Source organism: Myripristis murdjan, chromosome 5 (assembly GCF_902150065.1).
Source record: "Myripristis murdjan chromosome 5, fMyrMur1.1, whole genome shotgun sequence".
In the NCBI taxonomy this organism is placed as follows: domain Eukaryota; kingdom Metazoa; phylum Chordata; class Actinopteri; order Holocentriformes; family Holocentridae; genus Myripristis; species Myripristis murdjan.
The window spans coordinates 24,180,594-24,204,488 of NC_043984.1; the positions used below are offsets into that span (position 1 = coordinate 24,180,594).

General features: G+C 44.3%; 1 protein-coding gene across 1 annotated transcript in view; it reads left to right on the forward strand.

The window, feature by feature from the left end:
* The window catches only part of plxna1b (plexin A1b), a 226,067-nt gene that overhangs the window by 148,415 nt on the left and 53,757 nt on the right, over positions 1-23,895 (forward strand). Inside the window, exon 10 of the mRNA XM_030051792.1 lies at positions 7,876-8,076. Coding sequence (XP_029907652.1) covers positions 7,876-8,076 — 201 coding nt within the window. The remainder of the gene's footprint in view (positions 1-7,875; positions 8,077-23,895) is intronic.

The window sequence follows — 23,895 nt, forward strand, 5'->3', positions numbered from 1 at the left end:
GTACTGAATTCAATTTTACAAATAGAGAATAAAATGAAACCTTTAAGGTCACTGAATTGTCTTGAATGTGAATTTATGAGGTCTAGTTCTGATCTAATTTCATTTAACCATCTATTTCTTTTCATCAAATGTAGTCAAGCTCCTCTGTGTCAGTCAACATTTCTTACATAATAAAACTTGAAGCATAAAGCTGAATTTGTCTTTATATTTGGCTGCTACACTTACCTCCTGACACACTGCCTGTTGTATAGTAACCCAGACTTTATACTCACAGGTCACACTAACCTGTATAGCGAAATCCCCCAGAAAATCCTCATACTTGTCCTAAGGTCTGTAGAAAAAATTGGATATTTATTTGATCTACCCAAAACTGTTTATCGAATCTAGTTAAGTTGCAGTATTTTTTACTAAAAACTCACTTCTCCCCTGGCTCAAATCTTTTTTCTGACCTGCAATGCAAATTTGAATAAGAGAGATGATGTGTCCAAAAATCACTCAATATAATTGTGCCTCAAGATACTTGAAATGAAAGGCATGGCAGTCCACAAAATTTGACTTGTGCAGTTTTCACGTGACAACAGCAGCATGCTCAGTTGAGTTGAGAGCGGCTGTAATAATCAAACCAAGCTGTTTAGTTGTCTTTAGCGAGATGTCTCACTCGCTGGAAGATCATGGCATCGTCATTATCAGGCATAGGGGTTTCATTCCCCCTGGAGCCACCCACACCCCAAACATATGCACTCGCTGTAGTGGAAGATACTTTGGATAAAAGCCTCCACCAAACGGCATATATTATAATGTCATATTAATGTACGTTGCATTGTAAAACAGTGGGCTTAACAAGGCACAGAAGGTGACATCGTTAGTTAAAGGCCACAAAGGCTTCTCTGGTTTCCACTGTCACAAAGCCTGGGGGGCATGTAGACAGGCGGCTGGGGGGATTCAGTACGTTACATGTAGCCCTTTGTCACGCCTCTGAGACACACACACACACACATATACAAACTGCCCTCCTCCTTTGTGCCAGTGTGTCCCCCCTCCTCTGTGACCATCCATGGCATCTCATCTCTCCCCTGGGCTCCCCATATCACTTTACTTCATTATTTAGTGTGTTATTTTTTCTCCTCCCTGATCTATAGTCCCCACATCACAGAGCCGACTAATTAATTATGGATGGACGAGCGGGTTGGGTTGGGTGGGTGAGGGGGCCTAAAAAAAACGTCCAGACACCCGACTCATTACATATGCGCAGTGTTTTTGGAGCTTTATTAATTTATATCTTGTCAGGCTACGCCGAAGCCTTCAGAACTCTTTTGGCTTTTAATACAATTATTTATTTATATAGCATCCCGCTCCAGTTTTCGTCTTCAACCCCCTACCCCCCTTCTTGATTTTAATCTCTCACCTTCCACATATTTGCATGCAGACACAGTATGCATGCACACAGGCGCACACACACACACACACACACACACACACACACACTCACTCCCACACACCCACACACAGACGCCTGTCAACTGTCTCATTATCTGCTCTTGGCGGATGTTAAAAGGTGTTTTGCTCACCTGTGAGTGAAGATTATCTCATCCGCCCCCTGAACACTTGTTTTTTTGGGTTGTGTTTTAAGTTATTTTTTTTCATTTGGAGAGGTGTGGAGAGACGTGGCGTGGTACACATCAGAGTGCATGGCAAATGAAGGAGGGAATATTTTAGCGCGGGCTTGACCTAGAACGACAGCTGCTCGCCTTCAAGAAGGCTCATGGTGATGTTCAATCAAAACTGCCATCCGGGCTTTGGCAGTGAGATGTGGTCCAATTTAGGTCAGGCGTTGCGAGATTGTAAGAATAATGTTGTTCGAAGTAATGTTTAGCTGCATGATGGCTTGTTTTCCCAGCAAAACGTAGTATGAAATAAAAATAAATGGGCACTTAAAAAATGTATCGACTGCAAGGGTAACTAGAGGAAAAGCATTTCATCTTATCCTGCGTGCAGGAAACTGGCTTTCATGGAGGTAATGCATACATCTTAATAATCTACATAATTATTTATGCCTATGCTCCTAACGCACGGGAACTGCCACACTAGCTGTAGGCAGCAAAGCCGACAGCGGCCTTTGAGGGAAAACAAACAGAGAGAGGTAAGGAAAGCCCTCTGGCAGCTTGGCATTGAACACAAGTAGGGGACTTGGACCTCCGCCACCCTAACCACATGCGCTCTCTCTCTCTCACTCTCTCTCTCTCTCTCACCCTCCCTCTCTCTCTCATATGCAGGCATACCACATACACCTTTTAGTTCAACCCAAATCAGTGTATTGTGTGTATGAGCATATTTCGTAGTTAACTGTGGGCATTTGTTTCCTCAACTTGTCATCAGCTGGGCAGGCAAAACAAAGAATTTCATATTTGGCTCTGACAGTTGTTCACCATGGTAGAAACATCTGGTGGTGTTGGAAAAACATAGTTATGAAGATGTCAAAATGCAAAGAAAATGATCAGAATCTCAAATAAGAGCAGATGCTCTTGTGTCGCGCGCTGCTATGGAGAAACCATCTGCGGCGTACATTCCTTCACACATCCACTCCAGTTCACGTGTGAGTGTAACTTCACTATAAACGGCCTGTACTTAGTGGTAAAGTTGAAGTCAGCCTTCTGATGGTGTGAGCTGCTGTAGTGCGCCACCTGAGGCCCATGCCCGGGGAACTGAGGGCGAAGAAGTGCTGAGCCAGCTACCCTGCGGTCAACTCTCGAGTCACTAGCAGACACTTTCCTGTGCCAGCTCGCCTGATACCTGCTACACTGTCTGATGCACGCGTGCACAGACACAGGTGTGCATACACACACAGGCAGATGCTCGCCATCTTTTAACCTTACTTACACAAACACACACACTCACCCCTCTCACTTCCTTCGCTGCCGGTCCTTCTGAAATCAACCGGATGGACTTTCACATCTGGTCAAAAAAACCGCAGCATCCGTCTTCACAGATGAAATGAATGCTGAGGGGCAAAAAAAGAGAAAAAGCTCTCTCCCAGCTTCAAACAAATCCCCCCGGTGAAGTATTGTTTCAGTGTACTCTGCACTTTGTAGCCCTAATGCCTGCTTTGAACTGTTTTGGCACCTGTCACAAATACTGATGAAATAGTTTCTCTCTGCTGAGTGCTTCTCTCCCTTTTCCTTTCCCTGTCTTCTCTTTTTCTCTCTCCCTCCCTCCACCTTTTTTTTTTTCATTCCTTCCTCACTCCATTTCTCTCAAACCAGCTTCGCTTCCCTCTTTCCTTCTCTCTACTCACACCCCGTCCTTTCCCTTTCTCTGAGAGTAATATGATCTTGTCATTGAGAAACCGGAGGCCATATGCAACACGATTTCTCTGCTCTTGCAACATTTCATCCCACGGACTATTTTCCGGCGCGGGTTCAATTGCTATTGGCTTTACATTTCCATTACAGAAGTCAGGCTCAGATACATGAAGTCTCTGATGTGAAGCGGTGAAGTACTCATTTAAGCCTATACAAGGTTCCCACTGGTCATGGAATTTCTGGAAAGTCAAGGGGTTTTGAGAAGTCAATTTCAGACAGGGAAAATCATGGAATATAGCAAATTCTTTGGGCAAGTCATGGAACATCATTGAATTCTGTCGCCCGCAGTTAGAATGAATGAATGAATAAATAAATAAATACAACAAATAATCAGTAACCAGTTACTCAGGACATGTAATAGTTATTTTCGATTACGTTCAACTCCCATGTAGATAAATACTGGATAATAAACTTTAATAAGACCTGTAAATGTAAGCGTGTTTTAAATTTTGATCCAGGAAATAAAAAAAAAAGTTGTATTATGTTTTTATAGGTCATGGTAATTCCACATTTTAGCCATGAAGGGTCTAGGAAAAGTCAAGGGAATTTGACATAGAGCGGAAACCCAACTTATCACAAAGCGCAGTACTTTTTGGTGCATTTGGTTATACAGAATGTGCCATATTTATTTTTGGTTTTGGTAGAATAGAGTGTTAGCTCCAAATGACAATCATAAGACTACCCCTGCAGTATTAAAAAAAAGTTGGTAGCAACCCCTAATCACTGTCAGATTATTAGCTGTTTCATCTGTGCTCGCTGTTCGTACTGTTAACTTAACAGCTGAAGGCAGAAGAGAAAAGGAGGACAATTGTTACAGACTGATACAGTAACTGTATATCTCTCGCTTGTCCTCCCACACTTTTCTAAAAAAGGCCATATCCTTGTATATTACTCATAAGACAACTATATTAAGTCCTTTTTTTATTCAGTGTTTCCACTGTGCTGCACCTTGAGGTGACAATACATTAGCGGAACAGAGGAGAGAGTGAAGGGAAAGGATGCTATAAGGAAAGATGAGTGTCAGAAAAAAACGACAAGCAGACAGCTGGGCCGACGGAAAGTCGATGGACAGATGAATAAAACATCGGTTAGCAGCAGCCTGTGCTAGAGGCTGCACGGGCTTCTGACACACTGTGTTTGCCTCGCCACAGTTTTAGCAGTATGATGCTGCTCAAGTGTCACCGCATTAAAACTCCCTACGAAACATAAAAATTCACCCAGCATCACTTTTGATTTTTATTGCATTTGAGCAGAGAGACCAGGAGCTTTTTTTTTTGTACTCTTGTGGTGCCTTGGTCGCCGCGAGCCCACAGCTTTTGACATGAGCATCCCTTTTTCTGACTTCAAACACCACTAGTGCAAATCAATCTCTCCTCCTCTCTCTCTCTCTCTCGCTCCCTCTCTGTGTCTCTTGTCCCTCCCTCCCCATCAATTTTCAGGCCTTGTCTGAGGCTCCAGGCAATTAATTAAGTAGGATGTTGTCAGGGGGCTTGGATACGTGGTGTGGTGTGAAATGCAGCCATTCACAGGCTGATATGACTGGATCAAGCTCTCACTGTAGGATGGATAGCTGGATGAATGGCTGGATGGAGGTGATGGACAAAGAGACATGAAAGGTGTCACAAGAACCAGGCATGCCTCTCTTTTCATCTCTTTTCTTCTTTTCCCTGGCTTTTTGTCCCAGTCTCTGGCCTCTTTCCTCTCCTCGCATCAGCAGCTCTCTGACTTGGCCGTTTCACTTCCCTCCATTCCCAATTAAACTCTCCACTTCCACCTCCTCTGTCTTCCTATTCACCCTCCTTCAACCCCCTCCACCCTCCTTAGATCAGCTGCATTGTCTTCTTTTCTCCTCCCTATCTCTGCCTTCTCATCCATCCATTTCTTTCTTGCTGATTACATACCAGGTTGTCAGGAGTTTGCTTCCTCTTATAGTATTCCTGTCTCTCATTATGTCACGTGTGTGTGTGTGCATGATTGTGTGAGAGAGATCAGACACACAGGGCCAGGGCTAAGCAGGCTAATGAACAAACTCCAGCGTTGGGTTCGGGCCCCAGAGACGTGACGTAGCTTCTAATGTACAACAGTTCAGATGGCGGCGGTGAGAAGGGGGGCCGGGTACACTGATGGAGAGCTAGATATCTGCTTGAAGGAAAAACTAAAATGACAAGTGGAGGGTAGGGATACACAACGCCTCCTGTGCAGTGAATATTTTACAAGGACCCGGTCCATGTTTTTCCATTCTGAGAGGGGGGAAGACGTGCCACCACGAGTGTGTGGTTGCATCTCGCAACTCTTGCAGGCAGAGATGACACTGATGTATTTATTTATTTATTTTCTGTCCATCCATGATGTTGCAACATACACTAAAGCAGGGAGGCGGAAGTTGCAAGACACATTGATTTGCCCACCGGTAGGGTTTCCATCCACCCATTTTTATGCAAATTTTGAGTTTGCATGAAAGAAAATGTGAATGGAAACACCGAGATTTTGCAAAAGAGTTTAGCGTTGCTTGGCTGAGGTGGATATATTGGGGTCTCACAAAAAAAATGCGAGAAAAGATAATGATGCAGTATGTGCTATGTGTGGATGGACAAGCAAACATATTTTTTGGGGTTTCCTTGAAAGTAACGTCAGTGCCATTGCATGCATTCTCTCTGCATTCTGCACATGTACAGAATGCAGAGGCCTGTTATTACCGCTCTTCTCTGAACCGTTTGATCACCCAACTTTGATTACATAAGAGCCTAGAGTCTTTTGCTTTTCAAAATGTTTGTTATAACACAGATGATGGAAATGAGCATTGATTTTCATTTTCTTTTTGTAGTTTTTTTTTTTTTTTAAATTGAGCTTAAAATATACACAACATTTGGATGGAAACATAGCTTCTGATTTATTGGCTTAGGGGCAGAGTTAAGAAAGTAGCACAATGCATGTTTTAAGATAACATTGTTTTCCGTAGAGATTTTTTTGTATGTATTGCTGTCTCTGATGATGTGTCTCAGGATTAAGATTCTTTGAGATTCAGCAGCGAGACTTTAATATCTAGTTAGATATTTGTGAATTTTAGGTGCATTATACTATGATGCTCTGACCTAAGATCTTATTTTCCAAAGCCCTTTTTCCCCCTCATCGGAGATGGTCTAGTTCCAACTGAAATGTCATTTTTCTTTGCCATTACATTTGCTGTAGGCCTGTCGCTTGTGGTGTGAGTCACTTAATAGTGTCTCTAGGTTGTTAAATGTGTGATATGTCAGGAGTGATCTGGTTAGTCATGCTGTTGGCCTGAACAGTACAGCACAGGGCGGGTTAGTTCCACCCAAGGCTTTAACTCATGTTGTGTAAGACACCCCCCCTTCTTGAAGGGAATGAGATTAATGTGAAATGTTCCACAAAGGCTCACAGTGTGAATTATCAACTCTCTCTCTCTCTTCCTCTCTTTCTTTCTCCCTCTCGCTCTCCAATTCTGAGAGTTGACAAGGTTTGCATTCCTGCCAAAGTGTGGCATAAACACTGTAATGACTTCATTTCTGCCTACACACCCACACACCCACACACACACACACACACACACACACACACACACACACACACAAAGATATATACACGCACACATGCATGCACATATACGTACTTTTAGGACATTATGTACTGAGTGGACTGTCTTAGTTCAGTAAAGTGACCATGCACATACACGACTGGACAAACACGCATGCAACTGCACACTGAGAAACATATCCATGCAAAACCATCTATGCAAGTAGACACACACACACACACACACACTTACACACCCTCCAGGGCTGTTCTCCAGTGGTGTGTTCCAGTGGATGGACTGTTTCCAAATGATCTAAACAAGACTCTGTCAACTCTGGCCAATATCACTGACCGACACTCACACACAGGCATAAGCACACACATATACTCACAAACACAGACACACACGCACACACGCTCACACGCTAGTATAATGTTCTTGAGCTCATTACACCACTGCACACATGGACATAATGCACTGCAGTCTATCTTCCGGCCATAACAATGCAGCACTGTTATGAGAGCTGTGTCTCACAGGGTGGATAATGTTGTTTGAACTTGGTATGAAACTCTCCGGAGTATCCTTCACTCAAGTGTTGTCATGTCATATTAAAATGTGGTGCAAGGCTAATGGGAGTGTGTTGCACAACACCATAAAACGTGCGGATGCAAAACATTGCAGAGCACTTCTTCTTCTTGACTTTCAGATTGTTTTGTAGCAGAGCTGGCGTGTAATCAAACATGTAACCCATGACTTGCTCTCTTCTTCTCTTTTCTTCTCCCCAGCTGCTGACAAGAACAAACAACTGAATTATTTCATTGCTCCCTCTCTTATCTCTGTGTCACTCTCTCTTACTCTGTGTTTGTGTCCCCTTTTGACTTTAATGAAACCTCTGTCTATCTTCCAAAACTGCATCCCATGGGAAAAAAAAACAAAATGAGTAACCAGTCTTTATCTCTTTTCTTCTTCTTAACCCTTCAGGACTGCCCTCAGATCCTGCCCTCCACCCAGATCTACATCCCTGTGGGGGTGACCAAGCCCATCACACTGGCTGCCAAGAATCTGCCCCAGCCCCAGTCGGGACAGAGGAACTACGAGTGTGTCTTCCACATCCAGGGCGAGACCCACAGTGTCACCGCCCTGCGTTTCAACAGCACCTCCATCCAGTGCCAGAAAACCTCAGTGAGTAGTGGAGGATCAAAAGGATTAAGGGTGACAAATTGGTGGGATGAGTGGACGCTATTTTGGTGCTGCTGATGGGATTGAACACTCATGGCATCTCACCGCTCACTATAGAAAAAAGGGGGAATCAAATGAGAGGAACGCCATTTTTAGCATATTTGATGAAGCATGTGAGCTCACCATGGTTAGTAATATGGTTATTGTTTACACGGGGATCCAGAGTGTTTGGCATTGGTGAGAAGAGGCAGTGGGGTGAGGCCGGAAATGATGGCCGCCATTTTGGCTCTGGAAGAATATGATACAGACAATGTGTTGCCCAGTTTGTTAGGTAATTTAAGGTGTAGTGGCAAATGGCACCATTTTAGTACCTTCTATAGTTTATAGCGGGTGATATATCATATGATCCATGACTTCAGTTGGAATTATTTTTTTTTCACTGAAAAAAAAGATGATAATATGGTTTTTCCGGGGTCTGTACCAAACAAACATGTTTTCTTGCAACGGGATTTGTAGGCCAGGGCATCTGTGTAACACAAATCAACAACAAATCATTTATTATGGTATCCTGTAAAATATTTGACCTTAATCAAAAAAAAAATGCAGCTCCTGCTATTTGATTATTGTACTTGGCCACATAGCGATTTTGATTTTATGTTGATTAACTGTCGAACCCTATGTTTCCAGTCACTGTGTAAACTTATAGGCAAAATTTTGGTGACTTTGACGAAGCATGAAAGATTCTTTGAACCTTGCTTCGACCAGAGGCGAAGCCATTTACTGCTATGTGTCCTGAACTAATCAATCTTGCTATGTAACTAAAGCATGATCCCAGTAAAGAGATTGACTCGGCCAGAGTTTAAATAATGACCTTTCACCACTAATGACCATTTTGTTCAGTAACATGCTTATTGTTGTGATGGATCGCTACGCACTGCTTTAGACACTGGCTTGGTTGCAATCTAGACAGATGACCTAATACCGATCCCCCATATTGAACTGATAGTTGGTGAACGGATATCGACGTCAACAGTTCTCATACATGTTACGTGCTTTGACACTCAGAGCTATTTATCAGGCTTCAGTATGCACTGCAGGATGGTGGAGCTGAACCAATAATCTGATTACCGGACTAAATCATTAAACGCAGCCCGCTTCATACGATAAGTCATTCATAACGTCAGTGGCAGTACAAAGCGAGGCTGGTCAGCCGTTGTAGCTTTGTGGCATGCTCTTATGATTTTTAATGCAGCTGTTGCTTGGCTGGCTGGGATGAAGAGCTGTGCATGCTAAATTAAAGTGTGCTCAAGGATGATTTTTGCATGTGTGTGTCTGTATGGGTGTGTGTAGGATTTGCAGATTGGCAGAGGTGTATGTGTGTGCGTGCGTGTGCGTGTGCATGCTTGTGTGTGCGTGCTGAAATATGGTTGTGTGTGCGTACGTGTGTGTTTGTGAGTCCTCAAACTAGCGTGACAGATAAGAGGTAGCTAGCGTCGCGCTTCACTGAGGCTGAAAATGTGAAGAGGAAGTCTGTCTCTGAACCTAGTTGGGAGCGGATTGATCATGTTTACACCTCGACTCTATACCTCTCCCTCGCTTTCTCTTCCCCTCTCTCTGCCCGGAGAACTCATCTTTTTTCCTCAGTCTTCCTCCCTCGGTGTGTCATATTTTCTCATCCCTCTCATTGCCTCCTTTTCTCTCTGCCTCTTCCTCTTCTCTCAAGCACTCACTTCTGCCTGCTGCTGTACCTGTCTGCCTCTCTTATCTCAAGGTACAACGCAGTGCAACATTGTGATGAGAGCTGGTGTTAATGATTTAATTTTAGATGAGGGTGTTGCAGCTGTCACGGCACCATGTCAAACATGGATGCCAGCATGTTACAGATATAAAAAAAAAAAAAAACACCAACAACACGCAGTCACCTAGTGGCATTGACCGTTTTGCTAATTAACTTTAGCACCTTGGAGCCTTAAGTCCTCCTACACGTCAATATGCTGCACCTTACCATAGTCACAGGTTTCATTTTAACATTATGGGGCGTCTGAGGGTCCCCCCTCCAGAAACGTTAAGTGTCAAACGCTTCATTTCCTGCGTTCCTGCGTTTTTAGACCCCAATTTCCTATTAAGTTAATGCTAATTAGCAGCACGTTAAAAGAGATCCAACCTGCGTCCCATTCCACAGCAGCAGACCTAACTCACAAACTTTCCTCTGTGGCCTAAAAATGTAGTTTATAGCTGGTAGTAACTTCAGTTTCACCCCAAAATGCGTTGAACACCTTTTATTAAATTCCTTCAAAGTCTTCACTACAAATATTAAATGAGTCTGGACAGACATGGCTGTAAAAGTGCCGCTTGGTTGGCAGAGTCATACAATGGCGAGGCAGTATTTCTAGTTTAGCAGCAGGATGTAGATGTGTTACTGTTTACACACGTGTGTAACACCCAGGGGCGGATCTAGACAAATATTCATGGGGTGGCAAGAGGGTGGCATGGAGATTTTAAGGGGTGGCAGAAATATATATGCTAATTTAATACCAAACGATCCCATATATCAATATTTGCTTGGAAAATGCCCAAATGAGGATATTTTAACTCAAAAACATTCCATTATTGTGGTACATGAGTAAAGCATTGAATAGAAAACCAAAAGGTGGCATTAGAAATATATATTTTGATTTATTTATTTATTCATTTATCAACCCCTTAAATAGTAGGAGTGTCATCTTTTGCTGAATTTACTTGCACTCGGACATTTGAGTCTTGTAACAGAGAGTTTCCAAACAGCCACAATTTAAAAAAAAATAAATAAATAAACTGTCTGAAATTGGGGTGGCAACTAGGGTGGCAAGGCATTTTTCTAGGGGGGCAGCTGCCACCCCCTGCCACCCCCTAGAACCGCCTATGGTAACACCCCAACAGCAGCCGTTGCTTAGCTGTGTATCTCGCTGGCTAGCCACTGTGACGGCTAGCATAGTGTCTGATTCTGCCGGTATCGATGGGCTGTCATTAGACACTGGCACGCTCTCGCCAGTTGTTTGTGAAGGCAGGGCTAATTAGCTAGCGACAGGGCTGTCTCTCCACAGAGATGTCTATTTATTGACTGTTCATTGTAGCAGCAAGCCAGTGCTAATCAGCAGCACAGCCCAGGCCCGGCCAAAAGCTGAATTTCTCCATTTGATGCCCACAAAGCAGACATGCTACCAGCAATTAGCCTCGAGCTGTCAGCACTTAGCCAGTGTTAGCAATTAGCTGTGCCGACCTGACCGTGCGGTCAGATATTGATGCAACGTGGACGTCGAGAGTGTATCAAATCTAAATGATGGCTTGGTAAGAAGCAGCGGGCGAAGAAGGTGCCAGCTGGGTGAAGTTGCCATAAAAGCGTAATTCATACATGCTTGAGCTTATGAGCATAATTATGTGTCATGAATTATTAGAACGAGAGTCTTATTATAGCACTGAGGCAGTATTTCAAAAGAACGAGCATCTCAAATATTAGTTTATCCGTTGTTAGGCGCTCGTATCTCTACTTTTCACGGGCACCCTTCCATGTTTGTTCCTGCCTTGACAGTGTTGAGCGCTGCCTCAATGAATCATGTATGACTCTGCAGTAGAAATGGACTTCATCTGCTATGCTGCGTACACACACTGCTGCCTGGGTGCATAGGCATGCAGCTGTGGGGATAGGGGTTAATCAGTGTCTGTCTGTGTGTCTATGTGTGCATCTTTCAATATGCCTGAGGCTATGTATCCTGGGAGGACGTGTGTGTATGTGTATGTTTGTGTGTGCGTGCGCGCATGTGTGTCTGGGCCTATTATACCAACAGAGAAGAAAGAGATTGTCGGGGGTGTGTGGTGAGGGGAGGGCTGGCTAATCAATGGGATAAACACACGGGTGTTCATCCACAGTTTAGCCTTGTGTTTGCGATGCGCGCAAGTGTTTACCACTGTGTCAAACTGGGACGCACTGACTTATCGGGGGAGGAGAGGGGGAAGAGTGAGGAGATGACAGTCGAGATGACAGAGAATTCATATCAAGTAACAGAGGAGACAGGACAGGAGGAGATGAAACACGAGGAGAAACCAGTGGAGGAAAGGATATGAGCAGAGAGGACAGGAAAGCAGGAGAGAAGAAGCAAGGGGAAGAGAGACAATACCAAGATAGCAGTGGCAACTGCAAAGAATGGAGACGCGAAGAGCCAAGATAGATGTGGGGAGCAAGATTGACAATTTTAGCCGAGCTGAATGGAGAAAAGTGAGAAGGAGAGCGATATGCTGAAAGGGAACAAAGGAAAAGGAGCTGTGAGGAAGAGAATCCACCGAGATGTATCTCCCAAGGCCAAAAATTCATTCTCTTCTCTTTCATATAATATCATTACACCATTCAAAAGAAAAATCTGTCCACAGAATATTCAGGATATCTGCTGCCGGATCATGTTTTAACTCCAGTTTCCCACACATTACTCCTTTTACATTGAAAATAATAATTTAAAAACCTCAGTACTCTTGTATAGTATCACCTAACAGGAGACTGTCAATAATCTACTGCATATGTGACACACATGATACATGATAGTGTAACACCAGCTCCATACTAACCTTGTTTGGTATTGGCTGTCCATATCCGCTCCTGGGGGAAAACACTGGTCTTATGGTATTTCTATATTAGGTTACTATACATACAGACTCTTCCCAAAGGGGAAAGAGCAAGCGTATCACAAGACATGAGAAAGAATGCAGTGGAACAAGTATTGGAAGGAAGTTCGCTTTTGAAGCACAGACATGAAACGAATAGGCTGCTCTGTTCAAGGTCTCAAGACTTTGAAGAATTGTGAGTCTTTGGGTAAGGATTTTGAAATTTGCTCAGAGCTGTAAAGTTTGCTGTGTTGGGCTAAAAAAAAAAAAAAAAAACGGTTTATATTTACACTGTTAAAGGAATGGTTCATTGCACGATTCCTTCTCTTCTCTTCAAGGAATTTGCACTTGAAATGTCATGCATTCAGCCAAACATAAGTCAGTGTTTTTTGGAGATTGAAGAAGTTGGTGAAAAGGCAGCTTGTCCGTGGCCCTGTACCGAGCTAATTGGGTGAAAACCGATGATCATTTTGAAACATGACTTGTCCATATTTCTCGTTGCCAAACAAGCCCACATTACCACTGACACACACCAAGCCGTCCGCCAGGCCTTATGGTCGTGATTAGCTACGGTCAGCAGCAGCCCAAACAGCAAGCTGGTGTCTTGATCAATCCCTTCCTGTTTTCTGACCACGCGAGGCCACTTCCTGGTGTGTGGGCCAATCAGAGGCTAGGGTTGGGGCTCAGGGGCCGATCAGACGCTGGGCTACAGGCTGGAAAGTTGTGCTCAGAGCGCCAGAAGGGTCAGAGAAGTCAGTAAACACATGCTTTCTCACACACACACATAGATACACACCCGCACTGTGGGGTCAGAGAGGCTGATTGAACACAGCTGGGTATTGTTTGAAGGCAGTGGAGGGAGAAGAGAAGTGAACTCTTCTAGACTTTTCTGTCTCAGTGGCTTTTTCTTTCTCTCAGTCCGCTCCGCTCTTCCGCACTTTTTGCCTCCTCCATCCATACTTGAAGTGTCTCCCTTTTTTCCCTCTTTATCCTTCTCTCTTGTTTCTCCCTGGAGGGTGGGAATGAGAGAGGACAGATAATATCAGTGCAGGCCTTACACCATTACCTTCTGTCTGATAAACCAGTAGGCCACTCCATCACCCTCTTTCTCTCATTCTTTCACTGGTGAGGAAAAAACTGGAGAAGAAAATGTAGTTTGGGATAGGGTGTGTGTCTGTGTTATTTTTCTGTGTGTGTGTGCAGAGAGAGAGCAGCTGTTTGTTAAAGCAGAGATGGAAAGTATCAGGGGTCCTGATGGCATCCAATTAAGGCAGATAAAATGATGATGAATTGCAGGCGGGCAGTGGAGACGGACATCCCATGTGTGTGCTTGTGTGTGTGCTTGTGTGTGTGCGTGTGTGTGTGTGTGTTTAGCTCACAAATACACACACGCGCACACAGATGCACACAGATGCAGGAAAATAGGAGAAGAATCAAGCAAAGAAAGCAGCCACACAGATTTGGAGAAAATTGGGCTGAGAAAGAGAGAGAGAGAGAAAGATGAAGAAGAAGAAAAAAGGGATTCAAGGCGGGGAAGTGGAGAGGCGGAAATACCAGGAGAAAAAAGAGGGAGGAATGTGAGAGATGGATGAGGAGGAGGAGGAGGAGGAAAAGGGAAGGAAAGTAAGGAAGAGTGCTGTAAGACTGTAATGAGACCAAATGGAGAGAGAAAGAGAGAGAGAGAGAGTTTGGAGGAGAGAGAGAAAGGACATAGCTGAGAAATAATCTGCTCTGTTCCAATGGGAAACGAGAGATGGATAGCCGACAAGAAAGATGGATAGAGAGATGAATGGATGGACGGACGGATAGAGCAAATAGAGATCCAGAGAAGAGCTAGAGGCCAAGTGTGTCTGCAGGGAGAGTGGTTAATACAAACCGCACTGGTCTAATGGTGTCGCACACCCCTGCTGTGTGTGTGTGTGTGTGTGAGGGAGGGAGAGATACTTTTTAAAGACTTTCAGTAGTCAAGGAGATTTTTTTTTTTTTACTCTTTCTCCTCTCTGTCTTTTAGACTGATCTAACTTTAACTTAAAAACTAACAAAAATCACTAAATTAGAAAGAAAAAGAAGATGGTATCTTTAAAAAGAATCCATAACACACACACACACACACACACACACACAGAAACCCAGTGTTAGAGGTGGCAGAGACAGGGCTAATGAGGGCCTCGGTGATGGGCGGTGGAGGTGCAGCAGAGCATGGTACGGTCTGGTCTGGCATGGACTGGCACAGCTTAATGAGATATAAACACAAGACCTGCCACTGCAGTCAGCCACAGCACACACTGATACTGTTTTAATTGGCTTGCAGACCCTGTGTGGGTGTCTGTGAGTGTGTGTGTGTGTGTGTGTGTGTGTTGCATGCGGGGCGTTTGAAAGAGCATGTGGGAAATTACTGGAATTTATTGTGTGAGACTTGAGATCGATCTCCATAAATTTCTGTGATTCTTAAGTGCGTGCGCGTCGTGTCATATGAAAGTTGAAACGATGCATCTGATATTTTCACAACCGCTCTCATCGGGGCATATGTAGTGTTTTCATCAGTGTATTGCATGACATGACATTGTTGATAGAAAACAGGAGGGACTGATTCACCTCAGTCATACCGCGGTTTGAATTTGAAGTCGACAGCTACAGGTAAAACAGAGGTAACACGTTTGTTAAACCTCTAGCACGGAACTTTCCAAGTCTGTATAATATGTCTCCCTCTTCTGGCAGTAAATCACATGTTTCATATAAAGTGCACCTTCAAGCTTCACATGCAAAGAGAAGTAGTGGAAACATAAAACCCACTAGACAAGGTAATTACCCATAGTGTAATTTCAATTATACAATTCCACTAGAAACATGTCGCTAGAGGTCAGCTGTGCACCAGGGCGGGAATCTCGCCACAGACACGAGTCTTGCAATCTTGACAATAATGCAAAACGCTTGAACTGGCAGGCCCAGAGGTGGACTGCGGCATGCATTTATTTATTTATTTATTTATTTATTTATTTATTTTTGGTTGTTTTGTTTGTTTTTCTAGGAACATTTGTAAGTGTGAGACCCATATTTGTGCCTGTCAGCCAGTGTGTGGTGTCTCGAGTGTTAGGATTCAGAGAGTTTCTAAGAATTTGTGTTCTTGTCTTCGTGTGTGTTTGTGTGTGTGTGTGTGTGTGTGTGTGTGTGTGTGTGTGCGCGTGCAGACTATTTACTGGGTGACTTATTGTGTATGCATGCTTTCCCTGACATCCCTCCCATCCATCTCACTGCTAAGCAGCGAAGAGAGAGAGAGAGAGAGAGAGAGATGGCAGGGCGAGAAGTCCTCTTGCAGGATCCACCCTCTTTCCTATCGTGTATTCCCTCACTCCAAAACAAACCCCTCCTTTCCCTCTCTCTCCTTCTCTCCTCGTCCTCCATCCCTATCTTTCTCTCTCTCTCTTCTTCCTCCTCCCCTCTTCATCTCCATCCCTCCATCATCTCGCTGCCTCCCCTTCTCTCTGACAGGTGAAGAGCAGTGCTCCCACGCTCCTGTCCTGGCTAAATAAGAATTAATTGCTGCTCAGCTATCAGCATATGGCAGCTTCTCCACCCCTCCTCCGCCCTTCTCTCCCCTCTCTCTCTCGCTACTCCTTCTCTACTTCTATCTCTCCCGTCTGTCTCTGTTAGCTCTCCCTTTTTTCTTTTTTACCTATCCATTTTCGTCTACACCGTTTCCCCCTTTCCTACTCTGTCATGTCCTCTTCCTTCTCCCACCCCCTCGTCTCTCTCTCCTCTCTTTAGCCCTCCTCCTCTTCCTCCTCCCGGCCCTCAGTGGTGCGGTGGTGGTTTGATGGGGGGAGAGAAGCTGCAAAGGTAATTGTCACAGCGAGTCTCTCCAGGCCTTATCCAGCGCATAGGAGAGGAGAGGTGGGCCGATGAGAGGAGAGAGGCTTTTCACACATGGTTAAACCGGAGGTGAGCACCTCTGCCTGCCACTCAGACGCCGCCGCTCTGTGTGGCTCTGTGAGCTGATTGACGGTGTCCTTGACCGGCTCTCACACTAACAGCTGAGAAACCCTTCTAACCAGTTGTGTAACACACCGAGCTGGGGCCACACAATACAGGACCAAATACATATTTTAATTTGCAGTTTCTAGACTGATACCAACAGGAAAAATAAACCTGAAGGGATGAAGCCGATATCAGCTGACACCGATAATGTATCAGCCCATCCTTAATGACAGCACAGGGACTGCAAATGAATTATCCACCCACCCCAATTGAAAAGTGGTGAGACTGCTGCAGTGGGCAAACTGATCATATGGTGAGATGCTCAATTGGATTTGATGTGAGAATAAAAGCAAACAAGGATCTCACAGATTGCCACTATAATAGACAATTAGGCTGCAAGGAAACAGCCTGCATCTCAATCTCTGTGGCGCAGTTTTGTTTTCTCCCCTTGTGTGTGTGTGTGTGTGGTGGGATAGAGGGTGCTACTTTGTGGATGGTGATGTAATATAAGCACGTTCGAGTGTATAGTAAATGTAGCATCTACAAGGCATAGCAGGTATTATGGACGTACCGAGGTATTGTCAGACTATCTGTCTCAGCTTGTATCAGCTTTAAACGGCGATGAAACGCTGAATCTTTTATGGCAGAAAGGCATTCTTGCACTGACCTCTATGGGTTGAAAGTGTAAGCCCCGCTGCACCTCTGTCCATACCACACAACATCACTGTCGGGTTATAAGTGTGCGCCGGTGTATTTCTGACACACCCGGCGGTGATGTCAGAATATGTAATGAGGCACAATTACATCTTTGCACAAGGTGAAAATTTCAACCTCTAGATGCCAGCAACATAAGACTGTGTTTCATGACCCATTTTAAAGCAATACTGGTACAGCTCTGATATTATTTTTTCACTTTTTCACTTTTTCAGTTTTTTTTCACTTAGAGTTTGTCACATCATGCAACTTAAAATTAGCAACAGAATAAAACTATCAGGCCTGTATGAAAAGCTTAACCTTTAACCTATTTAACCTTTAACCTATTTATATCATTCTTACAAAATTGCATATCTGCATTGGCCACTCAGGAGTGGAAGTTATCAGGTAACCACTAGCTGTGCGTAGTGGTTTGCAGAAAAAGTGACAGAGTTGGGGAGGGTGGAATGACCAATAGAGATGGAAGGAAGTGACAGAGCGATGGGAGGGTGGGCACATTGAAAACATGGACATTTCTGCAAACGACCAAAAATCAGCCTTTTGTCCGGGGAGAGGTCTAGTAAGCTTACACTAGCTTAATGCATAGGTTGGAAAATGGGGAAACATTGGCTATGGCAGCATTATTTTTCCCTCCAGCCAGCACTTTTCTCCCCTTCTTTTTCTCACTTTCTTTCCATCAATGAAGGAAGTATGTGTGTGTGTGTGTGTGAGCCCGTACGCGCGCACGTGTGTCTGTGTGTTTGCGTGTGTGCGAGAGATAAGCTGGGTAACTGGGTCCGGCCATGCTCCAATCCTGTTAGCATTAGCGATTAGCGCTGGCTAACAGGCCCCTATTATGAGCAGGGGCTAATTCCATGCTGCCTGACCCCACACACACACACACACACACACACATAACACACACTAAGCTATAGGAAGGATTACCACTTGATCCTTGATTAGGAAGCCATATCTTCCTGAAAGTTGCAAGTTGTGTGTGTGTGTGTGCATGTATGCGTGTGTATGTGTATATAGTAGGGTAGTGTTGTTGATGCATCTATACGTTGACATACTCCGCTGAATATTGTGTGTGCCAAGCCTTATCTAGACGAGCAGAGCACATTTTACTTCGGCCAGCATTCAATCAGCCACCTCAACTTTTTTTTTTTTTTCTTTCCCCCTTTCTTGTCATCCTAATGTGTCATCCTTTACAAGTGCGTCAACGCATCACTCTCTCTTCATGAATAATCTAGATAGAAAGATGTGTTGCGTGGTGTCAGTACATAATTTGTAACAACTGTCATTGTCACCTTGAGAGAGAGAGAGAGAAGTACAAAGGAACAGAGGAAGACAGCAGCCGATCCTGTCCCAGGTACAGGCCTGCCCCGGGCTACTTTGATATTTTTAGACGTCCAGCTTGCGCACACCTTCAAAATGACTAATTATCGGGCTGTGACCCTCACAGAAGGTACGTTGTTGCTCCATACCTCTTCTCGCTTCACCCCCTGCTCCCCCCATCTATCCATCCCTGCCTCCTCTTCGCCCCTCTTCTTTATTTTATTTTATTTATTCATTTTTTGATGGAACCTGGAGGTCCAGGTGGTGTTTGCATCGGCATTTTTCCACCAGCAGTCTCTTGTGGGGCAGCGTCTTCTCCTCCTCCTTTCCTTCTTTTACGTTTTTTTTTTGGTGCAGTTTGATTTTGATGGAGGAAAAAAGGAAAAAGGGGGAGATTAGAACGGATGCATGCACTCGTTTTGTCTTTTACGTCTGCCTCTCTGTGTTTATTCCCCTCTTTCTTCGTCTCTCTCTTTTTCCTTGTGTATGTTTCCCTTTTTGTTTTCTCTTCACATACCTCTCTCTGTTTCTCTCTCTCTTCTTCGGATGGACCGTTTTTTTTTTTCATAGGCCAATGCCAATATGCACTATTTTCCTCCCCGTAGTGGTCAATGCTGAAATGCAGTTTTGTAAGAATAATATTGCAAATGCAGGTGCAAAACAGGTCAAGCGTTTCATACGGGCATGTCATAAGATTATTAAGTGTTTGGTAAAATAAAGACTGTGTTAGTTTTACTCTGTTGTTAATTATTTAGTTGTACACACCCAGTGACACATTCCTGGAAAAAAAAAAAAAACAGGTCACACAAATCCGAATTTCACAATCAGGCAAACCTCGGCAGTTAAAATAATAGCGGGCGTATACAGATACTGCTTTTTAAAGCGGATATCAGAAGACAATATTGATCCATCCCTGATTTCTTCTATATCTGTTAAATCTGTTTATCTACTCTCTTGTCTCTTCAGCAAAATGTGGGAGTAATTCAGAGAATACAAAGAAAAATCATTATTGCAGTTAGCTACCCTCTTTCTCTTTGTCTCTTTTCCACACAGACACACATACACTGACCTTTGGAGAATAGCCTTTTCAATGTTTGTGTTTTGCTATTGGAAAGCACTGTGAAGTGAATAAACCATGTGCGAGGTGTGTGTGTGTGTGTGTGTGTGTGTGTATTCCCTGGACTGTGCATTGTGCAATGATGCTGGTCGGCTATGAAAATTTAATAAGCCTTCAGTGCAATGAGAGGAGATGGGGTTCGAGATCATAACCTAACATTTCTGCGCCCCCCTGTCTAGCCCCTGCTCTACCCCCCACTGCCCATTACACGCATGTACACACACATTCGCACTCCGGCCTAGCTGAATATTCATGTTTTCATCAAGTGAGGGCACATGCTCACGCAGATCCCAACATGCCCTCTCTCAGCACCGGGCCTCCTTTGAGGATGAATGCACAAATACAGATGCATGTACCTGTAGCTTGGACATACACGAGGGGAGGGGGCAGCCAGTGTTATTTTAGCTGCCTGCACCCTGTGTGTGTGTGTGTGTGTGTGTGTGTGTGTAGGGAGGGGGTTCACAGCAAGTGTGAGACTGTCTGGGTGTACAGCACAGGGTCAAGAGGTGTACGCAGATCCATCATATCTTCCTTTGTCGGTGGAACGGACGCTCTCATGCGATTCAAGGGGGGTCGGGAGTTGCTTCTGATTGGCTGGTCAGTGTAGAAGCAGAGGCGTCCCATTGGTCGTCCCCCAGCGGAACGTTGTGGGGCTGGAAGAGTTCAAAGTGGAGCGAAGCTTGACCCCTTGTCCTTTCCTGGACCTTCTCCTGAGAGCTGGATAACATCTTTATTTCTTTCACTCTCTCTCTCTCCCTCCCTCTCTCTCTCTCTCTCTCGCTCTCTGTTGCTCTCTCGTGGTCTTTCTCTGATTTCTCTGGCCTGGTCTCATGTTTTTGTGCTCTCGCTATCTTGGTTTATCTCCCATTCTCTCTTTCTGACTTCATTGCACTCTGTGTCTTTCGCCCTCCGCATGTTCCCAAGCATCACCCTTTCTTTTCCCAGTTCCATCCTTTTTCTCAGATACATGTAAACACACACTCACACACACACGCACACAGTCCTTCCATCTCTGCCCAGTAAAGCAGTGCTCTAGTTCCCAGGCAGACTGGGTGGTCTCTTGAGGTAGGAGGGATTGAGGAAGTTCATATGGTAGGTCTGTGGTGAGGACAAATAATAATAGCTGATGTCAAAAATGTGTGTTGCTGGGTGAGTGTATATGGGCCTGGGTTTGCTTGCGCCTGCGTGTATTTTTTTATTTATTTGTGTGTGTGTGTATAGACAGCTCAGATTAGCCTTTGATGCATCCACCGGCGAGCCTCTCTTAGAAGCTGTCTTGTGTGCAGAATACATATTTACAGTACCCGCATGTGTTTCTCTGAACATGTTTGGTATATCCGAAAAGGAATCTGCTCCATATTTCCTTGTTTGACTGTAGGTGGAGGGGGGGTGCGGTACAGAGATTGATAGAGGAGGAGGGTTAGGAAGAGGTAGAGGGAAGGAATAATGAAAGAGAGAAGGGCTGGAAAGGAGGATTGGAAGAGAGGGAGGGTCACAGGAATGTGTGAAAAGACCAAGGCAGACATGTCAGGGAACAAATTGAAAATGCCAATTTCACTTTAGCCCCCACCGGCTCAGGCGCTTATAGCCCAGCCCCTGCCTCTTATTCCATGTGTAAATGAATGGTGTCCACAGCATAACACCCAATCACCTCTCTCCATCCATCTCCCTCTCTCTGCCTCTTCGTCTCGCTCTCCCTCTCTCTCTTTCCACCTCATATTCTGCCATCCTCCTCTCATTGTCTTTTTGCTTTGTTTTTTTTTTTGTTTGTTTGTTTGTTTTTACACCAGCCCCCTCCCCACACCCCCCAAATTCTCCTAGCACACTCCTCATATGTCTTTCCAACCCATCAGCTCTTCCAGTCATTTTCCTATTTGTCAACCATCACTTTCCACCTGTTTCCCCTTTTTCCCATCCTTCCTTCTCATTCTATCCAACATGAGTCTTAGCGTCACACTGTCTCACACCTAGCTTTAGTCCAGAGTGTTAGTTTCAACTTGTTAGTCGAGCTCTGCCTACAGCATGATAAGGACAATAAAAAATGCCAGTACTTTAGTGACAGGTTTTAATATGCTTTAGTTTCTTAGAAAAGTAAAGACAATGTCATCAAAGACTTCCCTTCACACTGGCACTGGTCTCCACTCTCAATATATATATATTTTTAAAAGCACTTTAAAAAAAAAGACTATTTGGGGGGGCATTTCTGCTTTATCAAACAGGCACAGTGGAAAGAGAGAGGAAAGACTTGGTAGAGAGCGGGGATGACATGCAGCAAAGGGCCAAGGCCAGATTTGAACCCAGGCCGCTGCAGCTAAGTTAGCCTCAGTAGCATGTGGCATGCACTCTACACCGTGAGCCTCTGGGGCGCCCCCTAAAAGTACATTTTAAAAAGAAACTAGTGCCCACAAACTATAAACTCCATATGCATCTTTATTGAAAAAAAGATGACATTGCAATCCTTTGTGGATCTGCAACAGGTAATTTTGCCATTTTAACATGATGAGAGCAACATAGGATGGAAAGATGTACATGTGGAGTTAGAGTAGTGTGTGGCCTGTACTTTTACTTTTTCTCATCTAACCCAGAATCTTACAGAGTCCATGGTAACTACCCACTTAAAGCACATTTGACCAGTGTCAGGGTTGACATTTCTCATTCATGCATGCTCCTCCTTCTTCTTCTTCTTCTCCTTCTTAGGCACATGCACAAATGAGCTGTCAACTCTGCAAATGGTAACTCTTCTTTCCATGGTAACTTTTTTCTTTTTAAGCGAAACTACGAGAAAGGACATCATAGCCATAGTGGAGAAAAGTCTTTCATGACTCCAATACCGCTTTTACTTTGATGAGTAACTAAAGTATGTTAAAGCTAGTCTCTAACACACAGACAGTAAGAAGTTTGTCAGTGGCATTTTCCACTGTCCTATACAGGGCTTGACTAACAAGCTAGCCACTGAAACACCCTGGAACAGAGCCTCCTCCCACCTTAATTCCCCCCCCCCTCTCTATCTTACAGTGCAATAAGCTCACCGTGATATATTGTCTGTACTAAGACGCCAGGTGAATGCTGAGATCGAGAGAACAGCCACCTTTCTCACAAAGCCTGCATAATCCTCATGTCTTTATTCTCTAACTCTATCCAACTCTCCTGAGGTGTAAAAAGTCATAAAGAGCAGGTAGTGGTAAAGTAGTGCAGTCTAAAGCCAGCTAGGTTCGCTATATATACACCGACGTGCTGTAGAAGTTGTCTCAGTGAATGTTCTGCAGGCCGGCTCCTGGATGGAGTCACTCAGGGGTAAAAGTTACCTCTTCAATAAGTAATGGCTACTAAATAAGTTAGAGCACCAAAATGTACCTGAAAACACAGCCGGGTGAACATTTTCAAAGAAATTCCCCTTAAAGTAAACTCTGAGTGCAAAGTAGTAGTTCCTCTGAGATATTTGGAGATGTCTGCCTGTAATTGGATGTCAGGATCTGTGCTTGTGGAGCAGCTGAATGTAAATCATCCAATCGTAAATGTGAAAAATGAATTAATCAGCCAATCACACATGGTGGCATTGCCTTGTCCTCTCATTTTCTTATCTTCTGTATGCACATTTCTTGGTCCTTTTCCTCTCCGATACATTTGAATTCACTATTATTGCCGGTGTCAAGATAAGTCCCGGAGTATCACATTGGAGTGGGCGATATCACAAAGTGGCAAAGTCGGAGCGAGATCCAATCTGTTGGGCCCGTAGCCACAGGGTTGAGGCTTTCACATCGGATTTTATCACCACTCCACTAAAACTGAATAGCCCTACTATCTCTTGCCTCAAGGCCACTGAAGATAGTGACCATTCCTGGTGTTGTTAGGGTGAGTGGGCAGCCTCTGACAGACAGGGGCATTAGGCTGACATAGCCTATCGCAGGACTTACCAGCCATTTCCCTCGCATCACTACGGTAGCCCTACAGCAGCATCGTCACACACGAGAACAGGCAATCTCTTACTATCTAGGATCTGTTTTATCTTGCGTCAGAGAAGACAAATGAGTGGAGTAGTTAATAATGCAAAATCTGCCTTGGATGGC